At 45.8% G+C, this 23143-nt stretch overlaps 1 protein-coding gene across 6 annotated transcripts in view; it reads left to right on the top strand.

The window, feature by feature from the left end:
• LOC142575232 (anoctamin-7-like) overlaps window positions 1-23143 on the top strand; it is an 82223-nt gene that overhangs the window by 51855 nt on the left and 7225 nt on the right. For 5 of the 6 annotated variants that reach the window (XM_075684392.1, XM_075684395.1, XM_075684393.1 and 2 more), the window contains 11 exons: window positions 2401-2567; window positions 3742-3824; window positions 9444-9581; window positions 12878-13073; window positions 13196-13307; window positions 13368-13440; window positions 16053-16150; window positions 17157-17281; window positions 19096-19301; window positions 21727-21860; window positions 22805-22895. In XM_075684392.1, the coding sequence (XP_075540507.1) occupies window positions 2401-2567; window positions 3742-3824; window positions 9444-9581; window positions 12878-13073; window positions 13196-13307; window positions 13368-13440; window positions 16053-16150; window positions 17157-17281; window positions 19096-19301; window positions 21727-21860; window positions 22805-22895 (1423 nt within the window). The remainder of the gene's footprint in view (window positions 1-2400; window positions 2568-3741; window positions 3825-9443; window positions 9582-12877; window positions 13074-13195; window positions 13308-13367; window positions 13441-16052; window positions 16151-17156; window positions 17282-19095; window positions 19302-21726; window positions 21861-22804; window positions 22896-23143) is intronic. The other variant, XM_075684391.1, reaches the window with a different exon arrangement.

Here is a 23143-nt window from a genome sequence, read left to right on the forward strand (position 1 = left end):
CTCAGCACTTGTCGAGTACTGTAACATGCTTACATTGTATAATAACAGGAATGCGTTAAACACTGTCAGAGTTAGCAGGTTACTGTTATATTCTGTCATCACTACTGCTGTTAACTGTGTGGATTTCTTTTTCTTCCAGAGATTACCAGTATCTTATACCACTGTCACAGCTGCACTTTTAAGCGTACTTTATTTTTTCTTTAATCTCCCTCTCTTTCCATGTTTGTGATTTTTTTAAATCTTTCTGTCTCTCCTTACCCTTCCCCCAGTGCAGGGTAGCAAACTAAATATCTATCTTCCGGCTAACCTCCCCTGCCTTTCGCATCTCATTTATCTCTCTATTTTCAAGCGTGCTCGAGTCGATGCTGATCCAACTCAGTGCGGATCGTGCACTGCCACATATCATTTGAAAACGCGCTCGACTTTTATCGTCCTACACCTGCTCACGCTCCTCCAGTCGGAAAGACTATCTATCGCATTGTGACTGGACGATCGGCCGTTGTGTGTGCAGGTGCCACTTGAAGACCGTCCCCGTCGCTCGTCGGCCCACAAGGCTATGAAGGCACTTTTGTCATTCTTGATGGTGACTGGTCTATGTGAGCGCCTGCGAATCGCTGAGGCCCTCCGCGTGTTTCCTCCGCGGGGCTTTCCTCACCCTCCTCACCTCCCTCCCTCTCTTGCCGTTTTCCCTTTTCCGTATCCAGAGTAGGGTAGCCAACCAGACGCATTTCTGTTTAACATCCCTGCCTACTCTTTTTATTTCCTCCTCCGCCTCCACCCAGTGCAGGGTAACCTACCGGACTCGGTCTGGTTAACCTGCATGCCTTTCCCTTATGACTTCTCTCTTTTGCTTCGACTAAAATCTATTTCGGTGAGTATCGAAGCTGCCAGTGTCACAAAGGTATTTCTTCAAGGGTGTTGGTAGGTCGTGCTGAGTGCCTGAGTTTAAGCTTTTTGTCTGTTACCAGAACAGAGCTCTCAGTCTTCGGCGGGCGTAGGCATGGTGCCGCACTGAGTACTTTGGACATCTAGCCGACCTCGTCATCGTCGTTGTCTCCAGATGTGAAGTGCTTGCACCTCTACCTACAGGACCTCATCCTTGACCACACACTTCACTTACTTTATATAGAAACCCCTGCTGGTACACATCAGTCCATCCGTCCATGTAATTCGACTTCTCCACAAGCATGGCAACGCAGAAAAACCTCTTAAGAAATTGAGGGCACTAGAGGGAAGTGTCAAGTTAAACAAGCCTATAAATTACCGATTTTAAATGTGTCACATGCAAATGGGTTCCTTTAATAAGATGGGCAGGTGTTCAAATTATTAGCAACACGTCGCAGTGACGCTAGTCGTGCTTGTTGTTATTATATTTTGTTTCTTAATCATTCGTTAACTCTAGCTTTTCTATTTTGGAAGTACATGTGTTAATCTCTGCGCATGCTGAAGTGCCCATATTGCTTACTTTTTTATTCAGTACTTTTTAAACACATATTGCTGTTTTACTTATAAGTGAAACGAAGCAATTGGAATGCACGCTGCTTTCTATATTTCAGATTGTATCCAGGTTTACCCTATAACTACCTCACCAAAAGTAAAGTTTTCGTTTGGCAGATTAACTAAAGGTCGCTAGCGATACAGCCTTCGAATTTCCGAAACACCTCACTGTGATGTTGCAAGCAGCGGAAACGTGTGACCAAGACTGCTTAAATTTTAATAGACTTAGAAAAAATAAATAAAAGGTGCATTCGCATTCAGAACTAGAGGAAAAGTCAACCTTGCAGCTTATGTGGGCTTCTGCTTTGATGACCCCCCCCCCCCCCGCCCCTTCCCTTCCTTCTTCCGTCAAGCGAAAGCGCTGAAGTTCCAAAAGGTTTATCGGACCGTCTAGCTTGATTCAACGTTCGCCCTTAGTGTTTCTACAAGCCATCGTTCCGTGGTCTCCCTTCCTCCTGATTAGCGTTGAGCGGGGCTCTACTTTTCGGGAGACGAACACCTCGAACAGAATAAAGGCGCTCACACTCACAGTGCATGACTTGAACCTCTCCCTTTTCTTTATTTACTTTTTTGTTCTTTTGACCTTGTTTTAATGGAAGTGCTCTGAGTAAGCGAACCGCCAATCTGTGCGGTCAAAATGCCAGCCTTCTGCGTCGAAACGTATTTTAAGAAAAAGTAGTCCTTCTGACTTGGCTTCCAAACGGACTCCGTCAAACCAACGTCCATTTGATAAACGGGAAGTTAGGTGGAAGGACGGCAGAGCAGCCCGCTATATTGCAAGCGCTGCCAGAATAGCTTCTCCTTGAATAATTTCTCCGACTATTCACACCTGCTAACACCAGTAAGCCAGCTGTAGCGTCGAAACACCAGGCTGCCATTCGACGACCTTTGTTGAAACCGCAGGAACGAGGTATGCAACAGCGAAAAGAAGTACCGCATGTGCCCGCGCTGTGACGAGAAGTACGGCTGCGACTACTGGTACATCAGCGACAACTGCATCTTCACCAAGATCACTTACCTGTTCGATCACCCGGGAACCGTCTTCTACGCCATCTTCGTCTCCTTCTGGGGTCAGTCTTCCACCCATGGGCTCTTTTCTAGTCATACCATACCAATCGTACCTGTACGGCATGAGCTCAATATATAACATTGTATAACAATATATAATATATATAACAATGTATAACGTATACAAAATATAACATATGTAACAATATATAACATTTAATTAATGCTTCCGCCAACAAAGAGCACGATAAATAAATGATATTGCAGTGAACATACTTCCACTGATAAATAGATGTCATAATCAGCCGTGGTTGCTTAGTGGCTATGGTGTTGGGCTGCTGAGCACGAGGTCGCGGCATTGAATCCCGACCACGGCGGCCGCATTTCGATTGGGGCGAAGTGCGAAAACACCTGTGTAGTTAGGTTTAGGTGCACGTTAAAGAATATTCGAAATGTTCCGGAGTCCCCACACTGCGGCGTGCCTCATAATCAAATCACGGTTTCGGCACGTAAAACCCCATAATGTAATTTTTTTAAACAAATCTCACAAGCTTCACTATGCCGCTGCTGTCTTAAATGATGCTTAGCGGTATCCTAATGGACAGAATAACAGCCGTTCTTCAAAGCGCATCAATTTTATCTTGATTTGTAGACTTATACACATCTATAATTAGTTTCTTTTAATCTGAGTCAAAACTCACAACGCATATAGCCTGGGCTATCTGCTCCATCAAAGTACAACGATAAAGTGCCGAATATTGGCGCCATCTTGGTCAGAGCGATAAATACAGGTGCACACACATGCGCTCTTGCTGTGGTGAGGTCGATCTATTCTGTGACTTCACCCATGGCGGCCGCGGTCACGGCGGCAGTTTAGTAGAACTTGCAGCCGACTCCACTATCGTCTGTAGAACGATTGCCCCGACAAGTTCTCTGACCAGCATCGCTGGGCAGCCAACTGCTCTGTTAATCACGTGTTAGGCACTCCCGGTGCCCTTTCCTTGAATAAAGGAAAAGCCATAGCCCGCCAGCGGATAGTGCATTGCTGGAGGGCTCACAAATTAACGTTGACTGCGTACAAAAGCAGCAGATGGCGCACTTGCATCAGCACTTCATTTTTTTCCACTGTTGTAGTTGGCAACAATTCGAACGGCTTTCTGTAAGGAAGTGGCATGCATTGACGCGCGCTTTCCGAGAATGATGCGCTGACGGTCCGTTCCATGTGTTCCCCCTCAGCCGTGTCGTTTCTCGAGTACTGGAAGAGGAAGTCCGCCAGCCTGGCCCACCATTGGGACTGCATGGATTTCGAGGAGGAAGAGGTAGGCCAAACCGCATCAGGTGCAACTGTGACATTCATGGCGTTTGCTGTGCGCACAGACAACAAGCACGCACAAGCGAGAGTGCTTGTGAAAGTAGTCCTGCACTTTCATGCGCGTTTGTTTAAACTGGCGACGAGAGAACATTAACACCTTGTTTACAACAGCTAAATAAGACACACCACCGAGTGTTCAAGTTAACTTATTTTGCACCTTTTCCCTTCCGCATGGGCAAACGTGAAACCGTCGCACGTGGATGCTGCGTCGATTCAGCGTCTGCTCCCAGAAGCCAAGAGCGCTGCTTATCGGTTGTACTAGAACAGAGCTCCCAAATGCTGCCGCACTACTTGCGGTAAGACACATGCAGAAACCCATAGCTTTTCCTGCATTGCTGCAGTAAATTTCCCACAATTATAGTAAAGCTAGGCAGTGACAAGCAGGCACAGCCAAAGTAGTGGTGCATGCTCTTGATCACCTCTCAGGTGCGTCAATGGCGTCGCACTTCAGAGACTTATAAAGACTTCCGCACCTAAATTGAGCTATATAGTCTAAATACCGACTGTTTAAGGCATGCTGGGCGAGTACTGAGAGCGCTCACCAAACACGACCGCGCTTTTCCAAAAACCGCGAACGCTCTGTTGCTGGCGGTGCAGAGTATTTGAGTGCCTGGTAAAACCTACGCACGTCTAAAACACACACTTATGATATCTGAGACAGAATACCTGAGAGCTCAAGGCTGAAGCGTTCGCTATACTGAAGCGAGTTCTGTCTTTACTTCATCGGGTGTAACTATTCACACGCTGTTGACCATGCTGCAATGGAGGAGCGTGCAACAATGCGAACGAGCGCGGGGTGTGCGCCTAAGCACGCTTTATGGCAACTCGTAAGAAGGGAAATTACTGACAAATAAGGAGTGAAGCACGCCGTGAGATCTGGAGATGAATACGCGAGGCATATATTGGTGCTCCACATCTGGAATAGCAGGTTAGTTGCACGGCGACAGATTAACTCTGAAAAGCGCCCCGACCTCTTCAATAGACACGTATTTATTTAGTAAAATAATAACACAAAGTAACGTTACGGTCATTCTTCGTTTTCTTTTGTCTTACTTTTTTTTCCTTCTTGCTTCATTTTTCATGACGGCCGAGTCAACGAAGACGGGCTAAGGAGAACTGAAAATTATACATATCCTTAAAAAGAAGGCTATATCAGCTAAACGTAAGAAAGTAAGATGTCACATAATTAAAGGATCGTTTACGACAGACTTGTTAAATCATAATGTTAATATGCAATGATTGATATTTCGCGTTCTTGTTTAGACAGTCATATACGTATATATTATAGCCGGCTTTTCTTGCTATTTTTTAACAGGCCTGTCACAAGGGCTGTCAAGTGAGGCTAGCTTAGCAGGACCCTTTGAGGAACTATCAGGCATTGTTTGGGATATCATTAGCCATAGTGAGATTAGAAGAACTGGTGATGCTTATACAGTGCTGACTAACGGCCATGTCCTGTGCTATAAAGGTCTCCAAGATAAGAAGCAATACGGGGTAGGATTCTTAATCCATAAGGACATAGTGGGCAACATTGACGAATTCTACGGCATTAATGAAAAGGTAGTAAAAAGGTACTACAAGCCTACGCTCCAACATACATTCATGATGATGATGAAGTAGATCAGTTTTATGAAGATGTTGAATTATCGATGAGAAAAGTGCTAACTCAGTATACTGTAGTAATGGGCAACTTCAACGAAAATCATTATAAAATATGAAGACGCCAAATAAACAGACACACACAAGAGAAGAAAACGGGACAGGGCGCCACTCGCAACTGTTTTATTTACAGAACGCAGGCACATATATGCGGTAGTCAACACATGCGCACAGAGCAAACATTCTTTCATGCATCTAATCAAACATTCATGACGCACCACGCTCAAGAAACCTCATCTCGGCCTTATACAATGATATCGAAGTATGGCTCACGCACAAGCTGCCTTTCTTGCCTATGTGATAGGCTTCAACCAGTTCCCTTGCTCTAGTATCTTTACTTCGGGCAAGAATCCGCACATCTGAAAAACGTGGTTCACAAGAGCGTGAGGGACAGGTCGCGACGTGCTTAGGCAAATTTGGGCCCTCTTTCATTTGCTCAACATTTCTTTCATGCTCCCTGACACGCTCATTAACACAGCGCCCGGTCTGACCTATAAAGGAACGACCGCACGAAAGGGGGATCTCGTAGACAACCCCTTCGGCACACTTCATGAAAGGTCGCCCATGTTTGGTTCCACAGCCTTTTTGTTAATAAGGGTAAAAGCAGACCAATTCAGGCTGCTACTTGCCAACAAATATGCAGCCTTAGAACAGATAGATGAAGATGACATAGAGGTAATTAATAAAACCGTAACTATAGGCTCGCTTCAGAGGCAGCAATTGAAGTGGGAGGTAACGCACCAAGGCAACCAGTAGGCAAGCTCTCCTAAGTAATAAAGGACCTAATAAAGAAACGAGAAAGAATGAACATTTCCTACTCAAGAGATATGATAGAATTCGCGGAACTGTTAAAACTTATCAACAAGGAGAAAATAAGGGATATTCGAAATTATAACGTGAGAAAGACTGAGGAAGCCGTAAAAAACGGACGCAGTATGAAATCAATGAGAAGAAAACTTGGCATAGGACAAACCAAGGTCATCATCATCATCATCATCATCATAATCATCATCATCATTCTCAGCAGCAGCAGCCTATTTTATGTCCACTGCAGGACGAAGGCCTCTCCCTGCGATCTCCAATTACCCCTGTCCTGCGCCAACCGATTCCAACTAACGCCCGCGAATTTCCTAATTTGATCGCCCCACCTAGTCTTCTGTGGTCCTCGACTGCGCTTCCCTTCTCTTGGTACCAATCTGTAAACCTAATGTCCCAACGGTTATCTAACCTGCGCATTACATGACCTGCCCAGCTCCATTTTTTTCTCTGAATGTCAATTAGAGTATCGGCTATCCCCGTTTGCTCAATGATCCACACTGCTCTCTTCCTGTCTCATAACATTAAGCCTAACATTCTTCGTTCCATCGCTCTCTGCGCGGTCCTTAATTTGTTCTCAAACTTCTTTGTCGGTCTCAAAGTTTTTTGGAAACAGGAAACATCGCCACCGTGACTATCGACCCGCGGAAAATATTCTTGGTCCCTTGATTTTTCAGGAAATCCTACAAAAGTGAACAACATGCGCAGGGGCACTGCTCTCGCAATATTCTGCGGAGAAACGAATGCGGCCTTTTCTACCAAAGGACAGCGAAACGAAAACAGGCTTGTTCCGCGTTTCCCTGTCTCTTTATTTTTTTTTTTTTCCTGATTATGGGAGAGTATTATTTCCAGCACGCACGCGAACACTCACAGATATGTGGAGAGAGGTAACGTCGGTCTCGCACAGATGGAAGCACAAATGTTTCATTGCGGTTCTCATTTTTTCTATTATCATTATTTCTTTCGCCTCTCATTCTATCTCTCTACGTTGTAGAAATTTCCATGCCGCCGAACGATCGAGCTACCCAACTCGGGCACCAAACCCCCTTTGTGTCTAATCAAAAATAATTTCTAAAGTTCTATCTACGAACTTCAGATGCGGCATTTAACAAATTGTATTGTCCTCCTACGCGTTTCGCTCTCTCTCTCTCTCTCTCTCTCTGCGGAGTTATGCAACAAGAACGCCGGGAGTCGAGCAAGCCTGCGTAATAGAGAGTGAAGAGCAATCTGCGTTCCTTGAAACGCGCCCGTATGGTGTTGCCATCTGCCGCACGCTCACTGCACCACCAAATTTAATTTGACTTCTTAACGAGCAGATGGCGCCACCATTCTGCATTGAGTATGGTGCATGGTGGCGCGGTGTATTCGTAGGGCGCCCTGTCCGCGACACTAGTTGTAATACAGTTCGACAACATTTCTGTTATTTACTTATGTGCACATTCTGTTCTATTCTATTCCGTTAAATTCTTAGGCATAAAATATATCCTAAATAAGCAGTGCTGGAAAAGTACGCAATTTTAATTTTACCCTGCGTATCGCAACATTCAGCAGTCGAATGCAGTTGACTTGCTGCAGATTCACAGCAAAGTGCACAACAATTAACTGTACGCCACATCACTGCTCGTGGTGGTCGAACGTAACAAAACCTCCACCATGTTCCTTCTTTTCTTTCGGTTTCTTCGCAGAGGCCCTGACGAAAGAAACAGCATTTTTTTTCAGTTGGCTTTTCTTATAACAGTCTGCTCCAAGCCACAGTTGAGCGTTGAAGAAAGCATGCACTAAACGAGACAGCGTTAAAGAATGTGTAGTGTTAGTGCATACACAGGATGATAATATTTAAAGAGCGTAGGTTAGGGCGTGTTGGTATGCCATAACTGAGGTATTTTAGCGCACAAAAACGGGACGAAAGACAGTGGGAACGCTGACAGCGCTGTGTCCGCGTCTTGCCACTGTCTTTCGTCCCTTTTCGTGCGCTAAAAAACCTCAGTTATATAATATTTAAATTTTGTGGAGTTTGCGAAAGCTAGCATGTTGCAGATAAGTCTAATCCTTCAAATGGATTATGCAGAGATGGTGGACATTACTTGGGCGAGAAATAGAAAAACATTCAGCTGATTAACAGAAATGTACTAATTATGTTATAAATTATTTATCTTACGACGCATACTGCAATTTACGAATTCTAGCCAGCGAGCTTGCAGGCGTATCCTCTTGGAATGAATTTACGGAATGACACCAGTTTGGAGATATGCGTTATAGAACTTTCCGTAAACGCACTATTGTTCTACTTACTTTATTTAACAAAACCCTCTTTTATGGGTTGAAGCACAAAAGTATCTGGGATGCCCATGTATTTTGTTCCACACTTGGGAAATACTATATCGAAACTGGTGTCGCCCTGGAAATTCATTTCAAGTGAATCCGTCTTGCGAGCTCCTCGGCTACAATAAATTAACCCCAATATATGTGCCCTAAAGTAATTTATTAAGAAGTTAATTGGTGATTTTCTGTTAATTCGTTGCATATTTTACCGATTTCCCGTGCTTGTAATGTCCGCCTTTTCAAATCATCCACCTCAAGGACAAGCATTACTCTATCTTCCACAGGCGATTTCTAGAAACTTCATAAAGCTTTGATCACCCTGTATACAGGGTGTCCCAACTACCATGCACCAAGATTTAAACATACACAAATGCCACGTAGCTAGACAGTACTGAGGTAATGTTGTTTGCCGTCCCTTAGAGGTATTCAGGTTATTTTTGTATTGCGCTTAATTACGTAATTAGTCTTAATTAATTAATCCACTTTTCAAATATTATAACTAGACGAAAAATGCCAATGAGAAAACTGTAGTAGAGCATGTAAAACTCCCGATGCAGCTTTCTGTTGCTTAATACGTGCTTCATAAAAGCGTTTTTCCGATCGTGAATGAAGCCCGCGAATACGCGCAAGATTGCCGCGCGACTGCAGCCGCTCGAAAGTGAGGCTTTAATTGTTAGCCTCGCTTACAAATAAGGCTGAGCACAATTACGATCCACTGGAGTTTACTGCAGTAGCGAGTAACACGCAGCCTGTTGACCTCATCCCGCAGGAGCGTCCTCGGCCCGAATTCGCTGCCAGAGCATCGCACGTCGAGCGCAACCCAATCACGGGGGCCAAGGAACCGGCCTTCCCCGCCCGTGTGCGCAAGCAGAGGGTCGCCGCTGGCGTCGCCATCTTGCTTCTCATGGTGGGTGCTGCAGCTGCTCTTTGCACGACGGCGCATCTCCGGGCACTGCGTTTCCTCCAAACTAATATCCCACCTCACACCAGCCAACCACTCAAAGTACCCATTCATAGGTCCAACTCATTTTCGTTTTTAATTACAGAAGGGAGAGTGCCCAATCAGAACATGCTGCTGGAGCGTTGTAAAACTATCTAAGTACAAATCAATGAAGTGTAATAAGAATATACGATCGGTTACTTATATTATCCTAATCTGGATGACGTATCAGTGCCTGTGACCCGAGCACTCATCAAATAATACCATGTTGACATTTTTGCAACGCAGTTGGCGAGCTCGTTATAACGACTCAGTGACCAAACGAGTGGTTAGTTGCATTCGATCGTAATTTGCCTAAACTTGCATGATTTAAGACACGCATTCAGACTAGCGTTGATGCAGCGACGACGAATGGCAAGGCAGATAGAGACCCTTAAAAAAAAAGATAAGAAAGGAAGACGCGCATGACATTCTGCTCAATACAAGCTCAGATAGCTGATCCTTTCGTCGAATTTGTGACGCCTTAGAGGGGATACTAAAGAATAGAACGAATTCATTTTAGACTGGTAGAATGTCCATTTTCACTGATTTGGGGGAGAAGATTGACTATTAATCATAGGAGAACTTGGAGGCCAAAGTTCCCTGTCTTGGATTTCTCGGCGAAAAGTGAGCGCTGGTACATGTTATTGTGGCGTTACGGATTTCAAAGTATTCGCGTGCTGCATTCGAGCTCTTTTTGCACTAGAAAAGTTCCCGGAACGGGCTGGTCTGAATGGATTCTTCCAGGGCGATGTTTAATTGTTATACAGACTGTCAAATAGATGATGTGACGGCGAGCTGGTGCAGGAACTGCAGCGTGGCCTCACATTTGTCGTTTTCGCATCCTCTCTGGTTTGCCTATAGCCTCCTCTCACGGCGGCATTTGTTTTTCAAGTTTGAAATTTCGTTCTTGCGACTTGAGTATATAGGTGCACTGTTGCATTTGCTTATGGAATACACATGAGGAACTTGACCTGTCTGCAGGTTGTAGCACCCTATAAAGCGTCTGCTTTCGGTCAATCCAACTACACACGCCCAATACACAATCTGGTGAGGCAGCCAATAGGGCGAACCATAAAAATCTCCATAGGAGCATTGACTCGACGTTGCACGCGTCAAGTGGGTATCTGAAGTGGTCGTATCAAACCCGTAAGATTGGCTCCCCTAACTCCATTAGGCTTCCCGAGCCAAGTAAATGCCATTCGACACGTGCCGGCTATATGTACATGCTTTAGTATGCGGAAAGCTGCACACCGTGCCCGCTATGTACAGTGGTTAGTAAACCAACATATTTCCAAATGTTCTGCGAAAAGCGACATTTCCGCGTGGCTTGAGAATGTAAGTTGGATGCTGGCACTTGTGCTGCCCTGATCAGTACAGCCGAGTTCTGGCTTCGTTCATTTACCTATGCCTACTCATAAAAAGGCAAAGAGGCCTAACTTTTTTTTGCGGAATTAACCAATTAACCCATGCAGGATCTCGGCACTTTTGTGCCAGACCGGGCCGAGCGCTGTTGCCTTAGCGCTTCAAGCCATTGGGGGTGAAAGGAGACCCTCCTAAGCTTTTTATGGCAGCGAGGGGGCGCCACGTCTTTGTTTAGTTTCTGAGTGTGCGCAAGTGATTCTGCGTGTCAACGCTGAGCAGAGCGTTTCTGAAATTAAGAAAAGATTGCCGCAGTTGCCCTATACACACTGCACAATGCAACCGTTGTTCATCTCGGGTGCATTGACCTGAGAGTATGTGACGTATAGATGCACTCACGCCTTATCCAGGGAACACTGTACTTATGCCACTGATAATGACGTAAAACAGGTTGACGAAAGCGAATTGCTAACCAGAACAATTGCGCTATGCACTGTGAACCAGTTTAACCCCTTAAGCGTGTTGTTCTGCGTCTATAACTGACAAACGCGCTAACAAAAAACGCATTTCCACAAACCAAAGCACACACCCATTGGGTGCGTTGAGTCCCCATAACACCCTTTTCTGCAAACGCTGCAAGGCATGTCATTACAGTGAACGAATAACAGCTCGAAAAAACAACTACGGGAATGCGACACACACGCGTGCTGTCAGACAACGCACGTCCTTTTCTTTTCGCGCTGTTATTCGTTCATTATGGGTCAGAATCAACTAGCCTCCCCCCCCCCCCCCAGCAAGCCTTAACAGTGCCATTACAACCATTTCTTAGTAGCCATGCACACACACGCTATTCATTGTTGCACCTTGCTATTCCAGCGAATAACCGCAAGGCAATGCCACCTAAAAATAGAACCACCAAAATCTTGTAGTTACTACATGGACAAATAGAGGTCACTGAAATCCGCAAAAAAAAAAGAAGAAGAAAGAACGGCAAAGCTTTTTTTCTGTTTTGTTCCTGAGACTTACAATATGATATGACGACGGCCACAACACAACAGCACTTTGATATTGAAGCACAGCAAATACTTGGCGGAGTAATTCTAACACAGAGCACACATATGCAAAGAACGTTCACATACAAACACTGCTAGCGCTGCCTACACCCATGTACGGGCTCATATAGGCTCATATAGCCATGGTGTTTTGACCTGCAGTGCACTACCACTGGGAGCATCTACATTCTACACAATGAAAGAATAAATCTCCACAGAATGCTTGTTTCGAGATAATCAGCTTATAGGTACTTCAAAGCCATGTATGCCTGTTCATAAAAAATCACACTATCTGGAACCCCTTTCGACCAGAAAATTCCAATTATCAGCGCGGGGGCGATATGTACTCCGAAGAATGGGTGCTTTGACAGCCCTTAGCAGCAAAAATGTTTTGTTTTTCTAAGGTTAAGAATATATCGCTACGGAAACTAAAAGCTTGTTTTGGTAACCAAAACAGCCTAACACCCACATTTTTGGAAATTCCTCTTTCGCATGCAGATGATTTTAGTGCTCGAAAGCTTCTTAAGAGTGTAGAGTGGTTTACAATGTATATATAACCGGGACATGTTATGCTGCAGCAAACATCCCCGACATTTTTTTTTCGAATGAAATCTTGGCTGCTAGCCCACACTGTAAACCAATTGACGTCCTTAAAGGTTCTTAAGGGTGTAAATTGGTCTATACCTCATAACCTTACACGCTAAGGGACGTAAGGGTGTAAATTATAGACAGAACTTCAGTGCAAGAGCATGTTTCCGGCTTTTCGGGCAGCATGTTGTAACCGAACGCCTGCGGTGATGCTTGCTGCAGATTGCACTGGTGCTGGTGTTCATGGTGTCGGTGATCGTGTACCGAGTGCTGGTGTCGATCCCCCTGTTCCGGAGTCAATCGTTCAAGGGGCTCGCTTCGGTCATTGCCAGCAGCTCGGGTGCGTTCGTCAACCTCATCTTCATCATGATCCTCGGGAAAGTCTACGAACGACTTGCATATCGGCTCACGCAGTGGGGTGAGTGACCCAGTTTCTCAACTGCTAACGTTTCGTTATTTCACGGGGCGAACCAATTGCAGCGTGACTTAGGTCTGCGTCGTCCAGTAGTCCTAATCCCGATGCCTATGCTCTCCATGCAGAAATGCACCGAACGCAGACGGACTTCGACAACAACCTCACACTCAAAGTGTTCCTGTTCCAGTTTGTCAACTTCTATTCGTCCATTTTTTACATTGCCTTCTTCAAGGGCCGGTAAGTTTGTGTAAATCAGAGATTATTGGTCCTGGAAAGTGTACACACTTACCCATGCAGGTTCGTTGGTTACCCGGGAAAATATGGTCACCTTCTTGGCCTACGCAATGAGGAGGCAAGTATCGTAATAACCGTAAGTTGCCAAAACGCGATGGCGCTTCTTAAAATGTGGAGTAAATTAACTGAACTTAGGCGGAGAAACATAATAAATCCCAAGGGGATCTGAGTGTGGAATTGTAGCACGCGAGACTGATTTAAATGTAATACCTTGGATACTATACGCGCAAGCAAAAGATTGCGATGCCAAGCAGAGGTCGTGCATTTTGGTTCGTCACTGTGTTTTGGAAGTAGAGGAAGAAAAGTGATCACAAGAAAAACCCAAAGAAGTTTTAATTGCATAATGAAGGTATATCATGTCAGAGAAACTTCAGAGATCTGCTTGCACATGCATGGAATAAGATGCGAAAATTCGCGAAAGGAAGTATGCCATTCATCGCAACAAGGTCTATAGTACGCAGCATCAGTGTTAAAATTGCGCAGCATTTATCGAAAAATTAACCGCATGTATTCCTTCGGTAAGATTTGAGGCATTTTTAATTTCTTATTGGAAAGCTGCGCTCAGGCAATACCAAACTACGCCTCAGTCAGCGTGCATTCAATATACCATTCCTGTATTCTTGTGAAAGTCTCGCTTGTCTAACTAGTGTAATGCAATATTGCATACGGTGAGTTTAATATTGCGTCACGTGCAGCGGTCGCCCCGTGACTATTGCGTTCTGTTGTTGAGCACGAGGTAACGTTTCCATTCTCGGCCGGCAAGGCCTTATTCCGATGGAGCGCAAAGCAAAAATGCGCGTGCACTGTGCTTTGGCCAGACGTTAAGGAAACCCTGGTAGTCAGTGTTAACCCGGGTGCCCTCCTCCGTGGCATCTCCCATACGTTGATTTGGGAGACTGAACCCCATCATGTGCGCAGACACATAGCGTCTGCACGTTCTATGCGGCATCAAAAGCTACTCCAAAATCTGGTTTATGTTTACTTAGTAACTCCGTAGAGTTGCACCGTGTGCTAGGACCTTGTAGCAGCATTGGTGCAATGTTTTGCGGGAAACATGGGCGCTCTTAACCTTTGTCGAAGATACTATACTGGACCACACACTTTACACATGTTAGTTTCTATGCTCGTGTATATTGTGTGGATGTGTATTGCATTATGTATTAATTGATCATTTCACATGATGCAGCCCCCGTGACCTGGAGGAACATGCTAGGCGTATGGCCAGGCGTACATATCCACAATTTATCAAAGAACATTTCCATATATATATATATATATATATATATATATATATATATAATGCATCTGCCCCATCAATAAACGAATCGGCTGCAGGTAACTCGGATAGTGCGACAACACGAAACAAACCTCTCGACTCGAACTCGGCCGCATCATTGATGGAAGAAATCGAGTGGCGAAAAGCATTCCTGAGTCCATGTCCCACTCATGAGCATATAGTCTTGGAAATTGCTATTTCTCGTGCACAGTTGATGCACGAGACTTGTCCCGTCGCGAATTTCGCTAATTTTCCACTTCATGAGGAGGAGGAGGAGGAGAAACATTTATTAAAATAAAGAAAGGACAAGCAGGTGTCTTCCTGCTTGTGTGGAAGGCGCCCTTAGTCCAGGGCTCCTGCGGCTCTTGCTGTCTCCCGGGCCCGCCGCACCAGTTGCTGCTGGTTACGAGGGTCCGAACTAGTCAGCACGGCCTCCCACTGTTCGGGTGTGGGGTTGGGTATTTGCGGGGCTGCCTTCACGTTGGGGCACACCCATGTGGTGTGATATAGGGAGGCGTAATCATTACAAAGGGGACATTTGTATGAATATAGCGTAGGGTGGAATGCGTGTAGTCTGCTTAAATGTGGGTATGTATTGGTTTGTAGCTGTCTCCATGTTACGGCGTCTTCACGTGAGAGCGTCTTGTGTGGAGGTGGGTATTGCCGTCTGTTCAATCTGTGGTGTTGTAGTATGTAGTTGTATTGTAATGGTACGGGCTCCATGGATGCGCCCGGGAGGTATGAGCTCGGGCTACAGCGTGCGCACGCTGATTTCCACGGAGGGACTCGTGTCCTGGAGTCCACACTATTTCAACATCCGGGAATTGGGAGGCTTGTTTGAGGAGTCGGTGGGAGATTGAAGATATTCGACCTCTCGCGTAGCTACGGCAAGCTGCCTGGGAGTCGGTAATAATTGTGATGTACTCGTTTGTCAGACTAGAGGTGATGGCCAAGGCGATGGCTGTCTCCTCCGCTACGAGGGCGCTGGCAGTGCGGACCGTCATCGAGACCACCTCTTGTAGGTTATAGTTGACAACGCTGGCCGTCATGGCTGCTTTTTGGGGGTACTGTGCGGCATCTGTGTATAGTGTGGTGGGGAGACTGCCATATTTTGTCTGTAGAGTTCTTGCGCGAGCTTGGCGACGATCGGCACGATGTTCTGGGTGCATGCTTCTGGGGATAGGGGCTACCTTGATGTGCTCCCGGAAGTTGGGGGCCAGATGGGTTGCTTGTTCGTGGCCTTTGCCGTGTGTGGGGTAGTCTAGGCGCGCTAGGACTGTTCTTCCTGTTGGTGTGAAGGCTAGTCGTTCTCGTTAGCTTGTGAGGTGGGCGTCTATAATTTCTCTTATAGTATTATGGACTCCTAGGACTTCATGAAGTTTGCGTTGAGCGACGCATTTTCGATGTTTCAGTGCAGTGGCAGCGACTGCCTGTCGGAGCTTGCCCAGCAGTTGGCGGTCATTATGGTGGGCAAGCAGATGATTAACAACGCACAGGAGATCCTCGTACCGTAAGTTCAACAAGTTCACCACATTCACAGATAATTTCGTATACAGCGGTCGGGGAATGCACTGGGTTGCTGCCTGTGATGTTTGGTGACATCCCGTTGCGAAGCATATCACGGCGGAAGCCGTCGTTCTGTGGGCTTGGAAATGGGAATTGATGTCTGCGAATAGGGAGATGCCCAAAATTTTGCATTTTACTACTAGTCTTGTCTTTCTTATCTATAATTCTCTTGCTCTTTTCGTAAATTACTTGTTTGTACGCGCGTAATTTCATGGGCAAGTGATCAAGTCCGAGGCATACACGTTTGAGCGCTGCCTACCACAAGCCTTCTGTATAGTATATGTAGAGAACCCAACACGAGGCAGTATATGCGTATACTTCCGCTCTGACACCACATATCCTTGCTGAAATGCTCTGTGCTGTCGCGAGTGTACTATGCAAGTAATCACTGTTATTCCACTAGTCCTTCATGACCATGCATGTACTTTAGAGATATTAAAGTAAACCGTATCTTTTATGGTTTGGGCCGTTTGAAGATATCGTGCATATTTTAGGGCTCATCTATTCGCACTCACGCACGCACAAACTACATTAGTGGTGAAAAAGCTTTAAAAATCTTGCTTGAGATAATATTTTGGGTCAATTTCTTATCGTATATTGAACTGCAAAACAGGTAGTTGAGTCTATTTCGAAAGGGCGCATTAGAATATCAAGGTCTATATAATCGAGGTTGGCGCTGTCAGCTCAGTAGTTTGATTTCTTGATAAATTTATAAATGTCGACTGCCTCAATTCCTCCAAAAGTTACGTAAAACTTTGTCGATCACTTTTTTTAATTATTGATGCTCAGCAATGAAGGTGCCGACAAACCAGAGCTTTTCTGAGTTCCAGGCCGTAGTTTTCTGACTTTTGCAAATACATCTGAAATTTTGGTAGTCGGGGTTGTCACCGTATGTGGTGCCAGTAGCTCGCATAATGGCGGTAACAGTAACAATGGGTTTGTCATCGCAGGAAGGTAAAGGCGTGGTGGCATCGTCACAAGACCAAGCTGGTGTACCGTGAGTCACTAACGCGTTGGGAGCAGGACTATCAACTCATTCAAAACGAGGGACTCTTCCAGGAATATCTCGAAATGGGTGAGGAAATTGATAAGTTCGTACTGCTACATCGCGAAGCTCCATTGATTTTGATGAGTCAGCGTTGGTTTGCATAGCAAGAACAGATCGGTGCGGCGCCGTATCTATTCCTTTTTTTTTTTTGCCGTGCATGTCTTGGCTGTGTGCGCGTGTCAACCTTGAGGCTTCTTGCGGCCCACACACGCCTAATTCCAGGCTTGTAAGGCTGAAACTTCGTAAGCGCTAAGCCGACAGACGTAGTACAGTAAGGTTGTGGTAATTTAAAACCAGTTTGCGCGAAATTGTCCTGCAAATAGTGCAAGCAGGATTTCAGCGTTAAAAGAAAGAAAATAAAGAATGTCAAGGGGATCAACCAGACTGATATTTGGTTCGCGCTATAGATACCCTGCACAAGGAAAGAGAGAACACACGTGGGTGCTAGCTTTTTACGGTTTATTATGTGAACAGCAATACATATCAAGTAATTCGGAACGCTAACGGGAGAAAAGAAAACACTAAAAATGCGTGCGAGATGCCAGAATGGTTACAAGTCAACGACTTCCATTATGGCTGATTCGCAGCGCGGACTACTGGGACAGAAAAGTTAAGGCACGAGAAGAGACAAGACAGAGCGCCGAGACACGAAAAAGAGTCCCTTCAACTGTAAATTAAGTTGATCAGAAACGAAAAATAAGCGAGTTGGTATCGGACAACGAGAAGTCTCTTTTCCTGCTTTAGCTATTGTCCCAGTAGTTCGCGCTGCGAATTAACCATGCTTCCATACCAACTCGTCAATTTTTCGCTTGTGACTTCTTTTACAAAGTGAATCGACCAGCTCTGCACGCAGAACGATGTGGCACTGTACGTGAAGAAACAATGAGGGTCCTGATTAAAAACAGCGCTGCAGAAGTTGACACACAGACACAAAACGTGAGCACGAGCACAGACGATGAATTGCAATGAGGGTCAATGAGGGTCCGCGTCCACAGCATATTTATCAGGCGCAAGTGCCATCCACAAATGGCCATCGCCGCCATCATGAGTTGTGGAAATCTCAACGCCACCTGCGGTGCAAGTGCACTTACGTAAGAGGCCTTGATTTTTGTTCTTTTGTGAAGTGTTACTCATACGGAGTGTCGCATTTCTGACTACCCTAACCTTGTTGCCTGAAGTTTGGGTCGGCCTTGTGCAATGCCGCAGTACAGATTGGGTGATTTTCAAACTTCACCCCATCCCGTGTGTCATATTTTTCTATAAATCTAACGGCACCGATATATCAATAAACTTTATATCACTCTTTCTTCGACATGTTATGCCGCGCGTGTCTGCATGTATTGCCTTAATTTCACGTTCACAAATTTAACCTCGCGTTTTTTGCCAGTTTCCCCGTTGTATCTTCCAGTAAACAAATTTTATTTATGCGTTTTTTAACATCACGAGCTGATTTATGAATCTTTTCGAACGTTCCACAGGCACTTTTTTTTCTTTACCTGGCGGCTCGCGGACAACAAACGTCGCTTAAATGAAAGTAACCTTCTTCGAACACGTTCAGCGAAAGAAAACAAGGTAACACAATGAAATTGATCTACGCAGAAGAAAAAAAAGATTTCTTTGTGGCGACGGCAGTGAACGTCATACATGTGGCCGTAAGCGCACCCGTATATCAGCTGCAGCGAGTTCTGATCGCCTGACGAAGCTCACAGTGGAAGTAGCGCGGTTACTTTCCAGGCTATACGTACTACGTAAACACCCCAGAGTGGCCGACGCCCTCGATCGCTAAGCGCGTGTACCGCATCTTTCGCGTCATCTAAGCGCGGCGCGTCTCCCCAATGCAGTGCTGCAGTTCGGCTTCATCACCATCTTCGTGGCGGCGTTCCCGCTGGCACCGCTGTTCGCGCTGCTCAACAACTGGGTCGAGATCCGGCTCGACGCGCAGAAGTTCGTCTGCGAGACACGCCGGTGCGTGCCCGAGCGCGCCCAGAACATCGGCATCTGGTTCTCCATCCTCGAGTTTCTCGCCAAGGCCGCCGTCATCAGCAATGTACGTTCCCAGTCCACACCTCTGTGTGTTCATAGACTCCCCCTGATTATCCCTCGGCCCGTGTGATGACTGACTGAGCGCGAGCAGGACCATCAACAAGCACCTACAATAATTTGAGAGGGCGAGAGAGAGATAGAAACGAAAACTTATCATTGATGAGAGTGCGCAAGCAGGCCAAGTAGTCCGGCGCAGCGTTGTGAATGTCAGCATGCAGGTCCGCTTCGAATGTGGCGACATGGCGAAGTTGGTGCTGCGGGAGAAATTGAACCTCGATTTTTTTATTTGATTGTATGATAAAACAAGCATCTGTTGACATCGCCTCTGTATGCACTGTCTGACCTAAGTCTCTATCAGAGCTCCCCGCCCGCCCTGGTGACGCAGCACATGTATCGAGCGGCCTTCTCCGGCGTATCAGAAGCATGCCTTGATATCTCAGTTCTCACTCTCTCCACTCTTGCCTTTTTCGTTCGTAGAGTAGCAAGCCACGAACATAGCCCTTCCGGCCGGCCGACATCTCAAATATTCTCACATTAAAACTGTCCCTTGCTTTTCGTCACATATAACCTCACAGCTTACTCTCAGGTTGTATACGGTCTTGACGAGACTTTATTACTGAAAAAGAAAAGAAAGACACAAGAAGAGCTCAGCAGCAAAATACATACAACTTAGAGAATTAATTCAATTCTATTTTTGAAAGTATATGTGTCATATATAAAAATATCAGCATTGTCGTTGTCACTCACGGTGTTAAATAACCAGTGCTCAGAAAAGTTCTCAGGCGATCAATACAGCTGAGCGAAATTCTTTTGATAAGAAGAATGAAATTCGGGTTTCTTGTGCTTACATATTGCGATTTATACCGCCACGAATGCTGCAAAAATTTATTAAGATCGCAGAATTTAAATAAATTAGGACGCCCAGTTGACATGTGGAACACGGCACGTGCGCTTGCTTGGTGGTATTCTTGCAACGGCTTCCCTTGCATTTAACTCAGAATCTCATCGTGTAGTGCTGATCAGGCCTAATCTGGAACCATCCCCAAGATTACTAAGGATAAGTTTTTAATACTGAAAACTGGCAAGCTCGTTATAGATGGTGACTCATTATTTCTCAGCGCAAAGAAATTTACGAGCGCGGCATGTATGTTTTAGCATTCTCACAACATTCAAGAGCGGTGTATTTAGCTAATTCGGAGATGCGGCACATTGCATACATACCACAGTGGACAGTAATTACGTCACTCGGAAAGGATTAATTTTCAGGCGTTTATTTTTATTTCTTGCAAATTACCATGACAAATCAAACTAATAACCATCTGCAGTTTATCCCATAAAATCGCTGTAATGTGTGATGGTGAACAAGGCACTGCAATTAGGTATTTATTTTTGAACCCCAACACCGAAAATGATTAGCGTTGGCAATTATAGCAAATCTGTGATCTGCTAATACTGTATAAATAAACCGTGTTTTTGTGTGCGCTGCTTGCGAATATCTTATTGACTGTGCGTCAAAACAGGCTGGAGCCGATAAATGACTTGTCCCCGAAAATGTCATTGTTCCTGTTATATTACTAACTTCTGCACGGCTGAAATTCTGCTCCATCACCCGGTTCGAGCTATTTGTCATTCTATGGCTTCGTAAACGCCCATGTCAGAGCGTTAGCTAACGCATATCATTCCATAGGAGTTGATTGCTCCAGAAATAAAGGTGGAGGGCGGGGGGGGGGGTGCACAGAGCCGGATATCCTAATCATTTACATGGCCGTACAGCGACAGTCACGAAGCCAAGTCCACATCACTCAAAGCCCATATTTCCGTTGTCAGGAGCACTTTCGATTGCACGACTTGAGCCAGCAGCCCACCTTTCAGTGCCAGTATTCATTGTGCCGTCAATTACTCCGTTATTATCGGTGAAGAATACAGCACTACGAATATTTCTCAATTTGTGGTGTAACGTGACTACGACCACAAAGTCAGTTACTGTTACAGCAACAATTTGGTGCAACGTACACGTCCTCCATAACCTCAATTCTAATACTTTCCTGTTTAAAGGTATCTCTTTTTTCGAAAGCTGTATTTGTCCTATTTCATAATTAGCTTAACCAAGCCACGGCAAACCAACGCCTCACAATGTCACTGGGTTGTTATTGGCTTAATCTGTAACAATAACATTGCGGCGAAATTCTCTTCTTAAAGACGAAAATGAGTTTTCGCAATTTTTGTCACTTGTTTGAGCATTTCAATCTCCTGCCTATGTCGCGTATACAGTCCCGCATGGTCACCTGGTCGTTGCGTGATCCTCGTTTTCTGATGTGTTGAAAACCGGGCTTGTTGTTTTGAAGTCGCGGCAGTGCATGCCGTCGCTATTTCTGTGTTGTGCGACCCCTGCAACCAGCTGCTGTCGGCGCGCTTTCGGCTTGACGCAGGCGTTCCTGATCGCGTTCACCTCTGACTTCCTGACGAGGACTGTGTACCGGTACGAATTCGACTGGGACCTCAAGGGCTACATCAACTTCACGCTAGCGCATGCGCCCAAGGGTTCGCTGTCGCTACCCTGCAGGCGAGTACCGCAGTTCTAACACATGCATCCCGCTCGCTGAACCTTCCAAGTGTGTCGCGCTTGTGCACCTAACCGTAAGCTCGGCGTAATGTCTGCCCACGCAAGGGCCCTGCAAGGGCCTACCGCGACGTTTCACGGTATTATAAACAGCTGCGTTTGCATAAACAACAAGAAAAAGCCCCCAATTTTAAGCTGAAATCAAACGCATAAAACAACGGTAAATATAAAGAATCAACCTTTTAATCTATAATCGTGTGCTAGTTAGGCATTACATTCAAGGAACATTAACTTTCTCGAATCACCAACTGATCAAGTTTATCGTTTGTCCTAATTGTTACAGCAGTCAGTGGCGCTTACAGATTTTGAACCAGTGTTGCCACTGTAGCGTGGGACGGGACCGGTTGAGCGTTGACAGCCACGAGGTTGTCCCCGCAGCATATAAGGCGTTGTGGTCGGAGCGCAGCACATCGCCGAAGGCCACTGCGCGCAGCCGCGGGACGCGGGGAGGCAGGCCTGATGCCACTGGTGCCCTCCTCCTGCTTCTGTGCTGATGCCAAATGAACTCGCGACACTCACATCGTCGTCTGTAGTAGCGTACCATATACGAATGTCACGGCAGCAAAAGAATATGATACGTATGAATCCCAGTTCATGCCTCTGGCTATTCAGAGCTGGCACGCAAGTGAATATGAAGCCGAGCATGATATGGTGTTCGCTTGTCATCCCTGTCTTGAAGCTATCCTCACGCCATCCCGTGCGTGCGACGCGGTACATGCGCGGGTGCACGGCTGTGGAGTCGTCCCACGAAGAAGAAACCGCATTTGTAAAGCGCGCGCGGCGATCGACACGCATCGTAAAGCGCGAAACAGGGCTTTTGTACCGCTACTGCCTATGGGCCCTCTTCTGAGAAACGATTTTCTCGAAGGCTTTGTTATGTGCCGCAGGTACCGTGACCTGAGGGATGAGAACGGCAATTGGACTTTCTTCCATTGGAAGCTGCTGGCTGTGCGACTAGCTTTCGTCATCATATTTGAGGTGAGCACGAGCGCATGTCCCAATGCGAGTCGCCTGTCCGCGCCTTTATCTTTGCACCGCGGAAACTATTAATTGGGATGAACGACGTGGTGAAGGTGGCGCGAAAAAACGGAAAGAGTCTAAGCGGAAAACAGAAGAGAGAGAGGGCGCTAAACCCACAACTGTTTATTAGGCACAAAGCTTACTACATACATACTGCGCTCTAGCTCTACATCAGGGGGCAGCAAAGAGCAAGCGACAGTCATCAT

Source organism: Dermacentor variabilis, chromosome 3 (genome assembly GCF_050947875.1).
Source record: "Dermacentor variabilis isolate Ectoservices chromosome 3, ASM5094787v1, whole genome shotgun sequence".
Lineage (NCBI taxonomy): Eukaryota > Metazoa > Arthropoda > Arachnida > Ixodida > Ixodidae > Dermacentor > Dermacentor variabilis.